This window comes from Numenius arquata, chromosome Z (assembly GCF_964106895.1).
Source record: "Numenius arquata chromosome Z, bNumArq3.hap1.1, whole genome shotgun sequence".
Taxonomy (NCBI): Eukaryota; Metazoa; Chordata; class Aves; order Charadriiformes; family Scolopacidae; genus Numenius; species Numenius arquata.
Window position 1 is genome coordinate 81,969,417 of NC_133616.1, and position 17,654 is coordinate 81,987,070.

The window sequence follows — 17,654 nt, forward strand, 5'->3', positions numbered from 1 at the left end:
TCTCCTGGTGCAGCCGGGGACTTGAATCCAAAATCTGTCATAATCCAGTGATAAAACCTGCTGGTTTTTGCAGTAATAAAGAAAGCGCAGTCCTTCCTACGGGGGAGAGCTGCCGAGGCAGTGACTGGAAGGGGCTGGCTCTAAACTTCAGCAGAGCAGGGGGCAATTGCTGGGGTTTGAAAAAAAAAAAAAAATAATAAACAATTGTGTCTTCTTCCATCCCACCCCCTTTTTTCTGTGGGCAGCAGGAGTCAGAGGAGGGAGGAGAGTGCCGGACGCTGCGCGGCGTGGAGGGAGGAGTAGGAGAGGGGAATGCATAATGCGTGAGTGACAGAGAGCGTGCAGGCGGCTGGCCGAGTCCAGAAGACGCGGATGTCCATCTCCCCGGCTCTAGGTAGGCTGGTTGTCTTCTCTCTTTGATGCTCCCAGAGCATCCTGCCTCGGCTGCGGAGATGTTCCCCATCCAGCTGGAGGGTTCTGCCAGAAGCACCTGTTGCAGCAGGGACAGGGCTGAAGCGGTGGCAGGCAGCGAGCGTGTCGGTCACCCGGCGAATAAGGCTCTGCTAAGGTTTCTGTTGTTCCACCAGCTCCTCTTTCTGCTCTGCCGAGCCGGGCAGGTGGAGAAAACAGTCTTTCCAATGGAAAATCCTGTTCTCAGGGGGTTGTATCAGTTCAAAACTCAGCCTGATGCATCCTGGCTGGCAATTTACAACTCTCAGAAAACATGCAAAACATCAATTTGGCTGTTTAAATTCGGTGAAAATAAAAGAAGCGGAGGAGCTGCACATGCATTGTGTACTGCTTTTAATTAATTCACTAAAACCAAGAATGAATTTCTCAAATAATCACCTGATAAAGTTTTAAACATGTTAGTAACTAAAATATGATGTGCAAGCGGTTACAGTTGGAAATATTGCTCGTGCTTCTTGCTCTTGATATGCTGATTCTGTGTGAGACATTGCATAATTCACTCTGGCTAGCCCAGATAAAGTTAAGATCGAATGTATATGGAACTGCTTGCCAAACATCAGTCATTGTTTTTTAATGAGTCTATAATTGCTTTATAGTGCAGTTGTGAAATAACGTGTGATTTTAAAAAATCTTAGTCATTATATAGATGCCAAAAGTGGGGTTTTTTTCCTGGTAATACTTTGCACATATCTTCTAGAATGAGTCTTTAAGTCAAACACTAAGCATTTTGAGAATCTGCCATGAGGGCGGTTTGATAAACGAAGGTAGAATGTGATATATTCAGTCTATCTGAAGCCTAAACCAAGCTTTCTTCCTCTAAATGTATTCAGAGTTTCCATGTGGAAAGGAGAACCAGATTCGTGAGGAAATAAAATAGTTTGTGGCATGTTAGGCTTAAAATTGATATGACCAAATATTTGATAATGTAAAAGCTAACGTATTTCAAGGGTGTACAAGTCTTAATTTCTAATTTGTTGTTATTACTAATATTTGTTATTGATTTCTAACGTACAGTTTTGTGCTTTACTAGCTTTCTAATACCCTTTTGTCTTTTAATAGCTTTACACGAAGAAATCAATGGTATTTACTAAATTTGCATCTGAGTGAACTAATTAACATTGATAATAGGAGCACATGCTTATTAGCTTGTAATTGTGGTCTGTGTCCCGGTCACATGGAAATCAGTGGGAAAAATGATATTTGCTTTTGTGAGATCTAATGCTGGGCAGTTTATTTGTGCTGTCAACATTTTTAAGGCTGAAAAATAATACTAGATGAGTTTTAAAGAGTTGATACTAGTGAATGGAATTGATTCTTATGCATTCAAACCTAGAGTGCAATACTTCCCTTGGAAATTGTTGTGAGCTTTATTTGAATGAGATTTTCAGAATCAGGTCTAAAACATAACCTGTTATTAAAACCTCTAATACACATGGAATTTTTTTTATTTAAACTTATTGTCTTCCGGGGGTGTGTGTGTGTTATTTGTTTTTTGGAATTCCATTAAAAAAATAAGAATGCTTAAGTCTGCAAATGCATATTTTACTTAACATGTGAATATGATGACTGAAGTATTGGAAAAGCTGTGAATGCATATACCTTTAATGTATAGCACTAAAGAAAAATACCATTACAGAGGACTGTAAGGATCTCAGTCCCGGGGTACAGACAATTTATGGCAATTTGGAGACAAATATTGATGACTCATGAATCATCTTTGATAGTGGTACCCAACTACCATCGTTGTTCAGAATTACAACACGGTAAGGATGAGGTGATTATTAATTATAGTATTTTTTAAAGTATGTAGCAATGGTCTATAAGCTTAACAAGACTTCAATTTTAGAATGTTCCATTGAAAACTTGATGGAAAAGTATGTCCTTGCAGCACACTTCAAAGAATCGGAGAATTAAAATGTGTCTCAATGACATCTGAAGATTTTTAGCCTAAGGTGTTTTTGGAAGCATCAAAACAGTAAATTGTGTGTCTGACTATTGCTATTATTTGAGATAGGTATTTGATGCAATTTAACTTCATTTTATTGCTGGAAAATCCTACTCTCTGATTTTTTTCTTTCTTGGCCAGCCTCTTCCAGAAGCTTCTTGCTATTGGGTCAATTTAGTTGTTCACTGAGAAATACAAAAATGTAGGTAGGTGAGATAAAATACAAGGAATATGCTGAAATTCTTTGCTCAGGGAGTACTAGGCCTTGACCTCCTAAAGATATAATCATGTACATAACTATTTTTACATCTGTAATCCTACTGATTGGTTTTACTCATTTGTAGAAATTGTGCTTGCATTTCAGCTCTACAAGACTGGCCGACTTAGGTACAGTCACTGTTGTACATAACAGTGAATATTATACTTTTCCTCTCTAGAAATAGGCATACATAGTGTCTGAGTACTTCTTTCAATGTGTATTTAGACTGCTATTTAACATCTCCATCATCAAATCAAAGCTTACAGAACCATTGCTGGTGATTGTAGGCATTTGTCATAGTTCCAGAATCAAAAGAACTATGTCTATCTAAAAAGGAGCTATATTACTGTTTCCTAGAGGAAAAAAAAAAAAAAAAAAAAAAAAGATTGACAGGAGGTATCAATGATAGAGGATATATATCTTATTCCAGGTAGACCCATTGTAACTTTTTTTTTAGCCTGAAAAAAGTTATTGAATCACAAATGATAGTACTTCTGCAAAGCCTCACTTTTTGACTGAAAAATCTCACTGGAAAATACTTTATGTGAACAAATATTTTTAAGTATTTATAAGTATACTTCATGCATGAGAACTTGTGGCTGTTTGCAGAAAGAATGTGGAAACTGGGAGTTCTGAAACACACTTAAAATATGAAAAACATTGTTTCATAGATTGGCTTGTGAATATTTCCTATAAAACTGGTTAAAGTTGTTTAAATTCCTTTTTCTGAAATAATTTGTAAGGCCAAAGCTAGGTTGCTATTAAGATAAAGTTGTACTTATCTAAACAGGCTTATTTGACAGGCTAAATTTCTCTAGCAAAATTAAACACCAGAGAAGATGCTTTCTGTGTTCATCACGGCTTTTTTGTGTTTGTGTTTTAGCAAGTTGAAGACAGAGTTTTTCTCTAGAATGTTATAGCAATGTCTTTTCATATACCAAGAGATTTTTGTTTCTCTCTTTCTGTATCTGGTATAGATTCATTACTTAGAGTACAGTTATGATTCTCATCTTCAGATGGCAAAAGAAACTTCCTTCTCCTCAGTCACTTATCATGGACTAGTCCAATATGTTACTGCTCTGAATTGTTTCAAGCTTTGCTTCATTAAGGATTTAACATGGCCTTAATTCAGCCATCTGTTATGGGTTTGGCAGACCAACAGATCTGAGGTACTGGTCAGAGCTTTAGAAATTTCCCACATTTTTAAAGGTTAGGAAAAGAGCTACCTTTATGAATAGATTTTGAATAATTCTCAGCAAGACAATGGTGCAGAAGTGGGGTAAAAAATGCATGTCATTCTCTGAAGCACGGGGTCCCCTGTCTGCCTTTAGCTTTGCTGAAAGGCAATTAGCATTTCAACCAGCCAATTTGGTTACATGCAATGAAGTACTTGGGTTTGTAATTTGCTGCTCTCGGCTTGGTGCTGTTGAGAACTAGCTCTGTGTAATCCTCTCAAAGCACCTTTCTTCCCAGCATAGTTATTGTTGCTGGTCTTAAATAACTAATCAACAAAGAGATTTCCTTGTCTTGAACTACAGGGTGCCTTAGAAGAACGAAAAGAAATACCCAGTTAATAAGGGAATGATTATAATTATTAAATAGTGATTATTAAATTGTGACATAGGTTAAAAGGTTTAGAAAGCCAAGGAAAGCACAATACACGATAAAGGTAGTGTGAGAAGTCTTTGAACCCAAACATATCTTGCTTGGGGAGTTTTCTTCACCACATAAGTACTTGCCCAGATTTAAGAGATTAATTCATAGTATAGATTAGACTGAGGGCCCCATGCTAATCACCCTCTCGAAAATCTTATAAATATATTTTTACTTTTACAGAATGAAGTCTTTGGTGGTACTTTGTAAAATACAGATCTGTAATAAAACTAACATTCTGTGCTGCATTCTAATAAAAAATGAATACAATTAACTGTGGAAATGAATAGTTTTTATATACATCTTAAATTTAATAGATATAGTTTTCATGTTTAATAATACATTTTTATGAACTGAAGAATAACTCTCTGACATGATTCTTCTAATAGTTAGGCACCACATTAAAATTCTGCTTGGCTCATACATGAGTATTAACTTGTAAGAATGCACTGATGATAGCAGTAAATCTTCTGTCAGTATACCTGAAATAGTGGCATCTAATCCCCACCATGAGGCTGTAATTTACTGTTCTATACCGTACAGATTTCTTTTCTTGCAAGATTATTGTGTGTGAAGCACTATTGCAAAACAGGTTGTTATATTTTTGGTTTTAAGTATGAGAAAAATAACCACTTTACTGCAGAAGCCAATAATTGCTTTTTCTGATATATGCTATTTATTCAGGCCATGGTACTTCGTTCAGAACAAGTACTAGGTATTTGAAGCTACAGTAGTTTTGTCCTCAGCTCAGGGGTTCTAAAAATATGTGAAGTTAAAGTGTTGAGGACATGTGAGAAACCCCCAAAGCAGAGATACAAATGGAAATGGTTGTGAAACTTCAGATCTTCACTGGTGTAGAACAAATGGGGGTTCCTCACTGCAGCCCACAGACCTTCCTCAGCTGGATTTCGGGTTCCGTATGTGTAAGAGCCTGATCCTGTGGCACATCCTTCTGCAGTAAGCATGAGCTGGGAGTCCTAAGGATCTTCATGGCTGGGTTGTTTGGTTTGGGTTTTTGTTTTGCTTTGTTTTTAATTGGCTTGCTTTTTTTTTGTGCAAGAAACCATTTGAAAGAGAGTATGAGTGCTTATATTGCCTCAAGCCCTACTTGGAGCCTAGGTAAAAGGGTAGACCCTGGTTCTGGAAAACCTTGTAAAATAATTTCTGTTAGTGCAAGATGCCTGCTGTTTTCATTAGAACTATGCAGGCAGAAAAGGATTTCCAGTGCAGAGCTGAAAACTTGTGCTTAAACCTATGCTATATGCTAAGTTGAACTCTTCCAAAATAACATCTTGTTTTTCTACAGTATATACTATATATGGGGTAGATTCTCATCAATTGCATGAGATAAATTAGAAATTCTGCACCTGAAATCAGTGTTGTTTTGTTGGTACAAATTAAGGCAAATTCAGATTCCTACTGGTGTGTTTCTTAACATAGTTAATTAGCAGATTTCAGCCAAAGTTTGTTTACATTAGGCTCTGATCTCTGTTCTAATTATAAAGTAACCTTAATAACTCCAAGTCGTTTCACTGGAGGTACTCAGGGTAAAAATAACCTGGATCTTACAGCTGGTCAAAATTATTGTCTGGTCCTTTGTTTGACCAGCAAATTATAAGGTATCTGCAAATGTTTGTGGAACAAGCTTGTGTTCTCTCTGCTTGCCGCTGGCAAACAGAGGTGGTGGGTTCAGCAATGAATGAGAGTTTTACCCTTTATTCCCTGCTCAGGATGAGAACAGGCAGAGCAAGCGGCTACCTTGGAAAACCTTTAGCATTACCTGGCTTAAGAGATAAAACGTGGTTCTCCGGTGATGATTAGATGCTTTAGAACTTAAAATTTAAGGATATAGTTGAAATCCACTCAGATTCTTATAAGAAAGTGAAAAGAAGCTGCCAGAAAACTTACAAGGGGTACCCTGGGCTTATTACCCTTTTTACCTCTCAGTGACCTCTAATAACAGGATGAGGTGATTTGGATTTCTCAGCAGTCTTGGCCTCGGCTTGTGGATTTGCCACTTGCAGTACTGGCTCCTGGCGGTGACGATGGATTTACCTTTCGGACTAGCAAATATAAATACAGTGGCAGGCAGCTTATTCATCTTTTCTTCCTTGGGTTGTCTACGTTGAAGGGTGCCTCTTTCAAGGCAATTGAATGAGCAAGGATTTCCATATGGAGGTATTGTTCGGGTTACATTAAATTGGCCATTCCCAGTGATACACATGGTCACAGATAATAAGTTTTTTGGTTTGTTTTTGGTTTTTTTTGGTTTTTTTTGTTTTTTTAAATATGGCAACTGTTAGAAAACAAATGGTCAGAGAGCCATTGACTGATGTCGGCATCATTAGTCCCAAATGCGGATAAATCTCCTTAGCACCTGAGGCTGCGCTGTGGCACGGTTCTGTCACGGCAGCAGCAGCGAGTGAGCAGCTGAGCCCCAAAATTCAGGGCAGTGAAAGCCGATCAGGGGATTTTCAGCACCTGGCAGTCTGCGATTGTGCTTCAGCAAGCACTTTCCAATGTTAGTAATAAGGCGGGGAGGGGGAGGGAATGATGAGCAGGTACCTGGAATGTCTTTGTAGTAAAGAGGGAGACAAAAAACCCTGGAGAAGAACTGGAAGCGCAGGCATCCAGCGATGCTGAATAATGCGCATGGAAATTGGTGGGGCATTCGCTTGCCCCAAAGGCAACAACCATCAGTGCGGTCCAGGGGTGCAGACAAAGCAATGTTTGTTGTGACTATAATTCTCAGGCTTCACCCACCCTGAAGCACATTGAAGGCAAAAAAGGAATATAGGAAGATATTATTTTGAAATAGTGACTTTGGAAGACTCTCTCTTCCAGTCTCTATTAGAGTGAGAGACTTACTTATCCCGCATGTCAACAAAAAAGCCCAAACTAAGAAAGAAAAGGCAACCAACAGGGCAGACTGGGGTAATGCTCACTTTCCAAATGCTAGGTTTGGCAGACAGCTGCTGTGTCCTCCTTTGCATATCTCTGAACCATGGGAACTTTGGGGCAAAGTTAAAAAAAAAAAAACAAACCCAATCTGAAATAAAATATTTCTCTCTTAATTTGGGAGCAGGACAACATAGAAAGGAGAAGTTTAGTAAATCAAAGTTTTTATAATTCCTGCTGCTTTCCTGGTTTGTTTGCCAGTACTGTTGTAAATTTCAATTGTTCTGAGAATGCCTAGAATAAAAACGCTGAAAATGCACAGGTTTTTTAATGTGTTTTTTACACCAGGTGCAGCGAGGGCAGTGACCTTGTGAAACTCCTTGCTCTGCGCTGTTCCTGTCTGCTACAGAGAATCTCCTCTTTACATATGAAAGGGCAGATGTATCTCTCCCCCCATTGTATTCAGCCAGAGATGCTGCTGGGTGCTGACATCCCCGCTGTGAATAGGCTTCTCTCTGGCAACCATTGATAGCTGCAAGGCTGTACTCAATGCAAAGTACCGGCCAGGACAGTTTTTTTTTTTTTTTGAATGTTCTACTTGGCTGGGTATTTGTAATGGGGGGGAGCAGACAAGGGGGGGGGGGGGGGGGGCAGTGACAAGTGCACTAGGCTTTGCGCCTGCTCTGCTGTGCTGTGTCCGTGGACTTGAGAAATCTATAACGCTGTGTCCGTGGGCTTTACAGATCTATAGTGCTGTGTTCATGGACTTTAGAAATGCGTAACGCCACGTCCGTGGACTTTAGAGACCTATAGCACCATTTCCATGGAATTTAGAGATCTGTAATGAGTTGTGAGAAGATGAGCAGTGGTAATCCGGCCATAGCTGCTGGGTGGGAGAGGTGCTGCTTCAGCCTACCTGCCTGTTTCTTCTGCTGAGCACCAATGGCAAGTCTCAGGCCCAGGGTACTTACTCCCTCCTTCCATCTGCTACTTTTTTCGTGAACTCTCTTTTGCCACTCTCTATTCCATATCTGGCGTCTTGTGCTCATTTCTTTTCAGATTTGGAATCTTTCACAGCCCTTTCATTTCCCTTCTTGGTCTCTGTAAGTTTCTCTAGTGCCAGGAGTCTGTAGTTTCTCTCACCCTTCAATGAAAGCAGCCGGGGAGACCTTTCAATTCTTAAGGGTTTTGATTTAGTAAGCACGGAAGCCAGTGTGAAAATCTGCAGAAAAGACTTCTCATCCTTTACAGAAGTCTGCAGAAAAGACCACTCATTCTTTATGAACTTTAAAATCTTCATCTGAAACTTGTTATAGAAACTGAGCAGAAAAAGTAAGCTTATCCTGGTGGTTCATCAGTTACCAGAAACACCAGTTTCACAAAGCCACCTCTCCTTGGCTGCGACTGGGCAACGGACTGAAACGGTGTTCCTCACAAAATTTGTGACATTGCTGTGGAAATTACTGTGTGGAATCAGTATATGCTCTGTTGGGTTCTGCATTGGGATTCTGTGTTTTTGAGGGAAACACAAAGGTGCTTCAGAATGTGCCATAAAACGCAGACTAAAAGAAAATGTTAGTTAGGGATCATGACTCAGAATTCTGAGTTGGATTTCTTTACTTTTTTTTTTTTTTTTAATTCTGTGATTGATGAATGTGATTTTTAGACTTTTAAGATTCTTTAATACCATTACAATATCTACATAATTTTTTAAGATGTATTTTTTTCGGTTCTGATGCCAGAAACTGTTATTATAAACCCCTTACAAATATCATCTAGGGCTCAGTACATAGCATTGCTTTAAACTACAACTGATACTACAAATCGTTATTTGAAATGGCTTTAGCCAAAACATAGTAACAGAATAGTTGGTCCATTGACTTGTACATGCTCTGAAGATGTATAATATTTCATTGCTTGTTGTTGTTTCAAATACTTTTAAATTATTTTGACTCATTAATCTATTTTAAAGCCGGACTGAATATCCTGGATTGAGAGATGGTCACTCAGTAATATTTTGCTGATGCACAGTGGAGTATTTGATGCACCAAACACATAATTTACCAAAATTTGGCAGTGAACAAGGACTAGAGTTTCAGCTTCATCTGAAAAAAAAATACTTAACCTCACCGATGGTATACTGGGGTGAGGGAAGTGGGGAAGAGGCGTCTTTTAATCACTGGTCTTGCAAAGACTTCTACTGAACTTTTTGCAGTGCAGTTAATGAGGAACAAGTTGTGTTCCCATATAAATTTATGTTAGAATTTAGTGTACAAAGTGATTTCATATTTAATAAAGTAAAATACTGTGACCTAGAATATCTTTTTGGCTGTTTGAGTAGATTTGTTCTGCATTCTCCAAGTCTTGACTTACATTATTTTTACTATATTACATCATTTTTTACAAATAATCACGTATTTTCAAAGTTGAGTTTATATAAACAGAGCAAAAACTACTTTTGGCAGGCTGTGCAAAGTAAATCTTAGTACAAATAATGTAACAAGAAAGAATACACACCAGCTAAATAATTGATGGTATGATTGTGAAACCTCTCTTGTTCCACAGGAGTAATCCTATAGTTTTAGAATGCTCTCTAGTAGAAGTAATAGAATTCAAGTAATTCTAAACTTTGTAATCTTGCCCTCAAGGATCATGTTTTCAGTATTATTTACTAGAAGCATGTACCGTGGGAAGATATTTGCGAAGTCTATGACAAGGTAACAGCTGAAGCTAAAAGGTCAACAAATTCCTCAGTTTAGTATGGATGATCTGCAGACAGTGTGATTGTCTCGGGGTTTACAAAGGTTAGACAACTGCTCTCTTTCCAACTTGAAGGTTTGTGTTTTTCAGAGCACTTCCACGTAAAACCAATGAAAACATCTTGCAAGTTAGTACAGTCAGCTTTGGAAATGCTGAAAGTTTTAAATTCCCAGGGGTTTTCTGTATATGTATTTTATCTTTCCTTCCTACTGTAAGCTTTTTCTGCACTAAAATTACTAACTACATAAATATGTAGGACTCAAGCAATGGTCCTGAAAGTCTATTAGGCATTGAATTCTCAATAGGAGCCATGGATATCTTGAAGGACTGTGTTCATGGTAATAAAAGTTTATAGCAATGTGAAGTTCTACAGCAAGATTATTTTACTGTGTCACATTTTTGCTGGAAATAGCAAAACACTGTTCAAATAGGCTGTAAAATAGGTAGTTGTTTTCATGGGGAAAATGATTAGTCCTGATTTTTTGCACTATTGTTGCTTGCCTGTTCCCTCAGTGATGTTCAGTAGAGCTAGGTGAATTTTTTATTAAAAGTGAATAAAATTGCCTAATTTTGTCATCTCACCAGACTTTGCTTTTAGGAATTCTGAGAGATGCTGGTAGTTTTCTTGACTGTACTTATAACTCATTTAATACATCAAGTCTGTGGATAATTTTTGTTCTTTAACTTGCCTGAAAGCAGTTGATTTCAAGTCTTCACAATGTAAAACTGACCCTTGGCCAGAGAGATTTTATTGTAAGAAGAATCAAAGACTTGAAGTCTTTCTGAAGCTGTGTCAGTTTTAGTGGTTTGAAGGCAGTCTTATTCTCTGTTCAGTGTACGATTAAAGCTACTTGACTGTGTACATAAAACAGTTAGAATCACATCAAATGTGTTCTTATTACAAGTTTGACACATACTTTACAAAAATACGTTTCAGCATACGCATGACATTTTCTGTTTCAGTGACCATTTCTGACTTAATATTCCTTTACTGTCACTCATAAATAATGGAGACAAGAGCTTTGCAAATGTGGCTGAGCTTAAATGTTATTGATATGCCAATATTAATATAATATTTTCTGCACAGTTTATGCCACTGTCATTGACCAGATTTGTCTGATAAGCATAGCACTTGGAAGCATAATCTGAAGCAAAGTGACGTTTTGTTTATATGTGTAATCACACAAATATTGTTTGTAACTTTTGTACAGAAATTTTTAAAACTGACATTATAAAATAGTGCCTATAAATTAAAAGAAACTTGCCAAAAGAACTAATTTCATTAAGGATCCACAGTGTAATGCTTTTTGTTGTTTGAACCAAAACTTTGTTCTCTTGGCATGTTCAAAAATTGCTCAGATCCTTCTGACAGAAATCTGTTCCATCCAGCATCCAAGTTTCCAGTCCTGGTCAGCACTGTGCAATATAAACCTCTGCATAACACGGCAGCTGTTTCCAATTTGTTGTGCCAGAGCCTCTTAAAAACGCATCTCTATCAGTATCAACACCTGATGATTTCACTGGAACTTAAACTTCTATTTTGCATTGCATAACTGGGCTCTGATGTAAGAGAAATAAACCACCTTAGTTTTAAGTTGCCTTATCCTGATGGAAAAGAAAACTAGACATTGTGCAGAAACAAATGAAAATAAAGGTCTTGCTGTACAAAGGTTACAATGGCATTAAAATGTGCCACAGTGATTCTCCGTGACAAGAAAATGTGAAAGAATCATGGGATAAGAGAAGCCATGAAAAGACTCTCACGTAAATATAGAAATGTTTAAGAACGTTTCATGGTCCATAAGATGTCAGAAGATGGTCTGTGAGATGACTGCAAACACCCAACCCCTCACCCTTCCTGCCAATTCATGTTTATTTCTAAAGAGAATTAAGAGAGCAAAGAAAGTGGAAGTAGAACTGTCAAGCTTTAAGCTATTTTTTTTTTTGTTGTTGTTGGTTGGAAATTAAAACGATTGTGGCAATGTCATTGTTTTTTCTTGAAAGATGCTATTTATTCCTTCACTTGAAAAATGTTGGTCGATACTGTCTAGAAAATCACTAGATGAAAGTTATAGAATTAGATGTAGATGATAATTGCATTATCTGACTTGATTATAGCTGAGACCTGTGCATGTTTTCATCTCATTTCTGCAGCTCACAAGGTAGTGACTGTATTTGAGGGGTTGAGAAGGGTTGACTGGGTTGGTAAGGACGGCCAGGAATGTTTTATATATTTTAGATTCACAATTTATTTTTAATTATTCTTTTCTTTTTCTGTAGGGATGCCCTCTGCTTCTTTATTAGTTCATTTGCTTTTAGCATTACTCATTCATTTCACATCTGGAGAAACAGAAGTGAAGTTCAGTGGGCAGACAGAATTTGTAGTTAATGAAACAAGTACAACTGTTATACGTCTTGTAATTGAGAGGACAGGGAAGCCTGCTAACATCACAGCAATTGTGTCGGTAAGAAATTATGCCAGTTATATTCTCAGTAAATATGAATATCTTTCTGAAGTTTTGAATGTTGCCTATGCTTTAATCAAGCCAATGAAAGGGAGGGTGATATTTCACTTTGAAGAAGAAACGTCCATTTTCTGTAACTGCATAACTTCCTGATGGCTGCATCAATGATTTCAAAAATAATTGTATGATATCTCCTCAAGGAGCCGGCTCCTAGTGCTCAGGTGGAAGTACAAACTGATATACTTGTTTGATTTTGATTGTGACTGTCAGTTCATACGGAAAATGTGGGTATATAGCAATTTTTCCTTTTCGGGATTACTTTAGAACCTGCAGTTTAATAGTTACTCCACTGTTTGAGTCCAGTTTCCATATGAATTTTAAAAATTACATATTTAAATTCATGGGGAGATAAGAGTTAGTATTTTTACATTCTTTTCTTTATTTCTTAGCTGTTATTAGCTATGATCTTGATTGTATTCCCTTTAAAAGTTTAAACCCTTTAGAGTGTGCTATACCATATGTGTATGGCATAAGATGGCATGTGGTACGAGTACCACATGAGAACACAGCAGTGTTTCAGAGGAGATGCACTGCTAACGAATTGCTGCAGTCTGTAGACAAAAGAAGCTATCTGTGTTTGCGCATATTGGTTTATTCTCCTGTAACTAAATATGGAAAATACATCTCGTAGAAATTACGAGGAATAGAACTTGATCTGTAGGGATTTCACACTTTATTAACTTCTGAGGAGAAAACCTTGAGAAAATGTGATTGTACTTTGAAACTGGTGCAACAAGCAGACTAACTTATTTTACTTATTAAGGACCTGAAATTCAAAATTTTGTTTCTAACATGAATATTTTGAGCACATTTTTAGGAAGATGCTTATAGCCTGGTTTTGTAAGAGCTTTTTGGTAAGTCTAGTGTTGGCTCAGATACATAAAAAGTAGTTGCCAGTATCCAATACCAGATGACAGCCACAAAAATACCTTCGATGCTTTTCCTCTTCATTAAACTTCTAATTTCACTCTTCTCAAACGAAGACTAGCCTTCATTCAAACCTTTAGTGCCTTTAAGGATGGTAGATCCAGGTGTGGCAGTTATTCTGGTTCAGAATAGCTGAACGATTTAGTCTGAGCTTCGAACTCTAAACTTAACCTCAGTCTTGACACTGCCTTTGTAATCTCTCCTGTAACCACCCTTACAGCAGAATCAGGGGATTTTCTGTTGCTGACTGAGATGAAAGCAGGACTGTTCATTATAGAAGAATTCCTCTTGCCGATTTTGGCAATTAAAATGTTAATCTAGGTTAACCACCTCGGCTCCCTCTAGTCCCTAGAGTCAGACAGGAAGGCAGAGGGAAGTTAGCTTTTAAGGGTAGTTTAATTCAGGTAGGATATTATGGCGTATAGAGATCTATGCTAGGAATAGCTTTTCCATTAAAAAAAAAAAGTTCATATGGTGCATTATGCAAAAGATACCCAGATGCATTGAAGGAAGTCATAAATGGTTCTGAATAAGGTGTCATGTTTGTTTTATTTGGGTTTTTTTGTTTGTTTCCTGGTTGCTCAGCCTGGCTACAAGGGACTGTTATCTCTACCTTCTGTCCAGAAATTAACTGTGTCGTAGGGGAAATTGCGGGAAGAATTACCTGCAAAGAAGAGTGTCTTAAGTCTGTTAAATGAGTCCAGATTAATGTTATAGAAGACAGTGGAGGAAGAAGGAGGTGGCATTCAATTGTGTATTTATTGCAGATTGATGGAGAAGACACAGGAGACTTTTTTGACACATACGCAGCTGCATTTATACCAGACACAGAAACAAACCGAACAGTGTATATTTCTGTCTGTGATGATGATCTTCCAGAGGCTGATGAGACATTCACATTTTACTTGACTCTACCAGTAAGTCTGTTCAATTTATCTATTCCCCAGAAAATGGTGGGTAATCTGATAAAAATGAATGGTCTTCCATAGATAGCAATGTAGTCGTGCTGCTTGTGAGTCCGAGTACAAACAGGTAGGAACTAAAATTTGGAGACTAGCCAGGATGGTGCTTACTGCCCTTTAGAAGGTTTTTCCATTCCTGTGGGTTCTCTATGTGATGATTCTGGGCACTGTGTTCAGCTCTGGACACTTGAAGGTTCTACTAGAAGCCAGAAGACTGAAATTGTGAAGAGGTTCTCACCTTTTCCTGTTTTGTTGCATGGACAGTAGCTGGAAGAGAGGGTGGAAGTAGCAAAAGAAAGAGGATGACTTCCAGTCCTCCAGAAGCAGAGGATATATGAGACTCAGCTAAAAACAAACAAACAATTTTTTAAATACTTATCAATAAGTCTCTTCATACCGTTCTGTCTCACAGAAGTCATGCTACAGGAGAAGAGTTCACATTCGCTTTTTTTTTAGCTAACAGTTCATGACTTTTGATGTCAGTTCAGTAAAGATAAATTCTATTTTTTATTGCCAATTATTACACATCCCAGGGGATGTTTGCAGTGAATGTAAAAGTGCCTATTTTCCCTTCCTTCTTAATTTGATTTGTAAATGTTGTAGCTCATTTTCACAACACTGTAAAGATTCATTTCCTTTAGGTGATATCTCAGTATAGTAGCTTCAAAGTTTCAGTGTTGGGAAAAAAAGAATAACTTTGGAGCTCTTGGCAGTGCTAAATGCTTCATGCCTAGTTCCCTCTTGCTATGATGTCATTAATAGATTGCCAAACTATGATTCATCATTTACAAAGTTTGTTTCAAGCACTTTGGTTTTGGCTGTATTGAGTGTTTCCTCAGTAATTGAGAATTATTTTGGTGCATTCTATTGCTTTAAATAATTTCAATTGTAATTTATAATAAAGAGACATACAGATTGTCATAGGCTAATATTTACTTTTAAAAAACAGCAAAATCAAAATGTGTATTTTTTGCCCATCACCATATTTAATATCTTGTTTTGTTTTGTTAATTTTAGAAACCGTCTGCAAGGATAAAGCTTGGCTCACCCAAATCTGTCACTGTAACAATCTTATCAAATGACAATGCCTTTGGAATAATTTCTTTTAACATGGTATGCCTTTTTATATGGTATATGTGAAAATGTTATAAAGCATAATGGTGAAATTTTCAAAGATGCTGGTTAGTTGTTCAACTGAATCCCTGAAATCTCTTGAAAATCCCTTGAAAGTGCTGAGTTACATCTTTGAAAACACCTCTAGAGGTAATTCATACATATGTATGTAATTCATACATATATACAGCTTTAATACTTCTGTATGCTTTTTGGTGTTGAGACGTAGCTTGAGACGCTCACACTTGGATGAATATCTATGCTGCTCATCTTAAATATAAAGTTTCTAAAAAGTTGTTCAGTCTCACTGCCCCTCATCTGTAATATATTATATTATATATACTAATATTAATATATACTAATATATATATTAATATATAGTAAATATTAATATAGTATGGAAGAAGTGAGGAGTTAAAGATGTGATTGGGAAATCTTGAGAATATTCACATTTTTCCATCTTTAGTGAGGATTTTAATACTTATATTCTCAAGCTGAGGGGACACTACCATGATATATGCATTGTATAACACCTTCTGTGACAAGACATTGGTGTGGCCCTAAAGGCGTGGAGGATATTTGCAATAATACAGAGGTTGTGTGAGTAGAAAGAGAAGCTATAGCTTATCGCCAGCATTATGGCAATACAATTTTTGTGGAGGACTTTCCTGAAAAAGCACAAGAACATGAGACATTTTTAGCACCACAGCACTAAGTCATGCTGGTCCCTGAATTAATGTAATTCTTTGAAATCTTTCACCTACAACAGTTTGACAGACAGAGTCTATTTACAGCTACCTATCTAATAAATGACATTTTAATGGAGAAAACCTATTTTTAGTGGGGCTAGGAGCTCCTATAAATACCAGTGCCAATATGCCAGTGCTTTGTGTATATTGACTATGTTAATTTACAAAACAACCCCCACCCTCCTTGCATAACTTATGATAATTTTTTTAATCTGAAATCCTTCATGCTTTTTATTAGCTGAACTAATTGGTTGCTAGGAAATGTGTGCCATCAGTGGACTGGTTTGCAGATTGGATTAACTTGTCTGTGGGAGTTTGGTATTTCTATGGTAACAGTTTCTTCCTTCTGCTGTGATATTTGATCTGTGCCTGATTGCCTGTCCCTTTTCTTCCTCATTAGTCTGCCTTAATCACGGTGAATGAGCCCAGGGGCAGAAATGAATTTGTGCCTCTCACTCTAATTAGGGAGAGGGGAACCTACGGGACGGTCATCGTAACTTTTGAGGTGAGTTCAACAAAAAGGTTTCATACCTTAGTCTGTTGGATGAAACTGTAATGTATAAGAGTGTTTATAAAAGTGAAAAAGGGGAAAAATATCTATGTCCACATTTATTAAATCTGTTTCGTAAAGTGGAAAGATATTACCTGTTAAATGGAAAATACTGTAATTGTCTGAGTTTAATTTGAGGAAAAATTCAGAGATATTAGAGAAAACTGAGTATTTTCTGTCATTTAGGAAGATATTTGTGGCAGCATTAGTTGGTATTACTAGAAAACAATGTGTATTAAGTGTGTAAGAGATGTCTTATTTAATATTCAAATTTTGCCTATATGGAGCCTTAATGCTTGTGCCAAGTTTGAGCATGTAAGTATTACAGCTCAGTATTTACTGAAATTCTGTATCTGTAAGACTACAGTTTGATTCCTCAGAAACTAAACCACTCATGTTGAATATTTAGACAGTTCCTTACGTACCTGCTTTGAGTGGGATACAGTTATTGCCTTTATTGTTGTTTTTTTTTTTCTTATCTAGCTCCAATTCTATTACATACTTTAAAATTGAATAGAAATTCTTTCATATGGGTATGTCTTTATTATTTGTCTGGTTTTATGCATTATCAAGGGTATAATCTAGACCTGTCAAAACCTGAAAAGATTTGTACTGGGTTTTATTGTATTCTAAATATTGCATGTATACTTAAAGTACAGAATGAGGTCCTCTGTGTAATTTATTGCAGATCTATTTGTTTTAAGGTCCAATAAATTTTGCTATCTGCACAGTTAATCAGGTCCACCTCCCAGTGTAGTTTGTGTACATATGTTGAAAAAAATTTACAAGATTTTCTAAAAAAACCCACCTCATATTGCCTCTAAGTGGCTTCCTAGTCCTCA

At 37.1% G+C, this 17,654-nt stretch overlaps 1 protein-coding gene across 1 annotated transcript in view; it reads left to right on the forward strand.

The window, feature by feature from the left end:
• The first annotated feature begins 10,296 nt into the window (after nt 1-10,296).
• The window catches only part of ADGRV1 (adhesion G protein-coupled receptor V1), a 285,251-nt gene continuing 277,893 nt past the window's right edge, over nt 10,297-17,654 (forward strand). Inside the window, 5 exon segments of the mRNA XM_074166892.1 lie at nt 10,297-10,324; nt 12,267-12,451; nt 14,206-14,355; nt 15,418-15,513; nt 16,663-16,767. Coding sequence (XP_074022993.1) covers nt 10,297-10,324; nt 12,267-12,451; nt 14,206-14,355; nt 15,418-15,513; nt 16,663-16,767 — 564 coding nt within the window.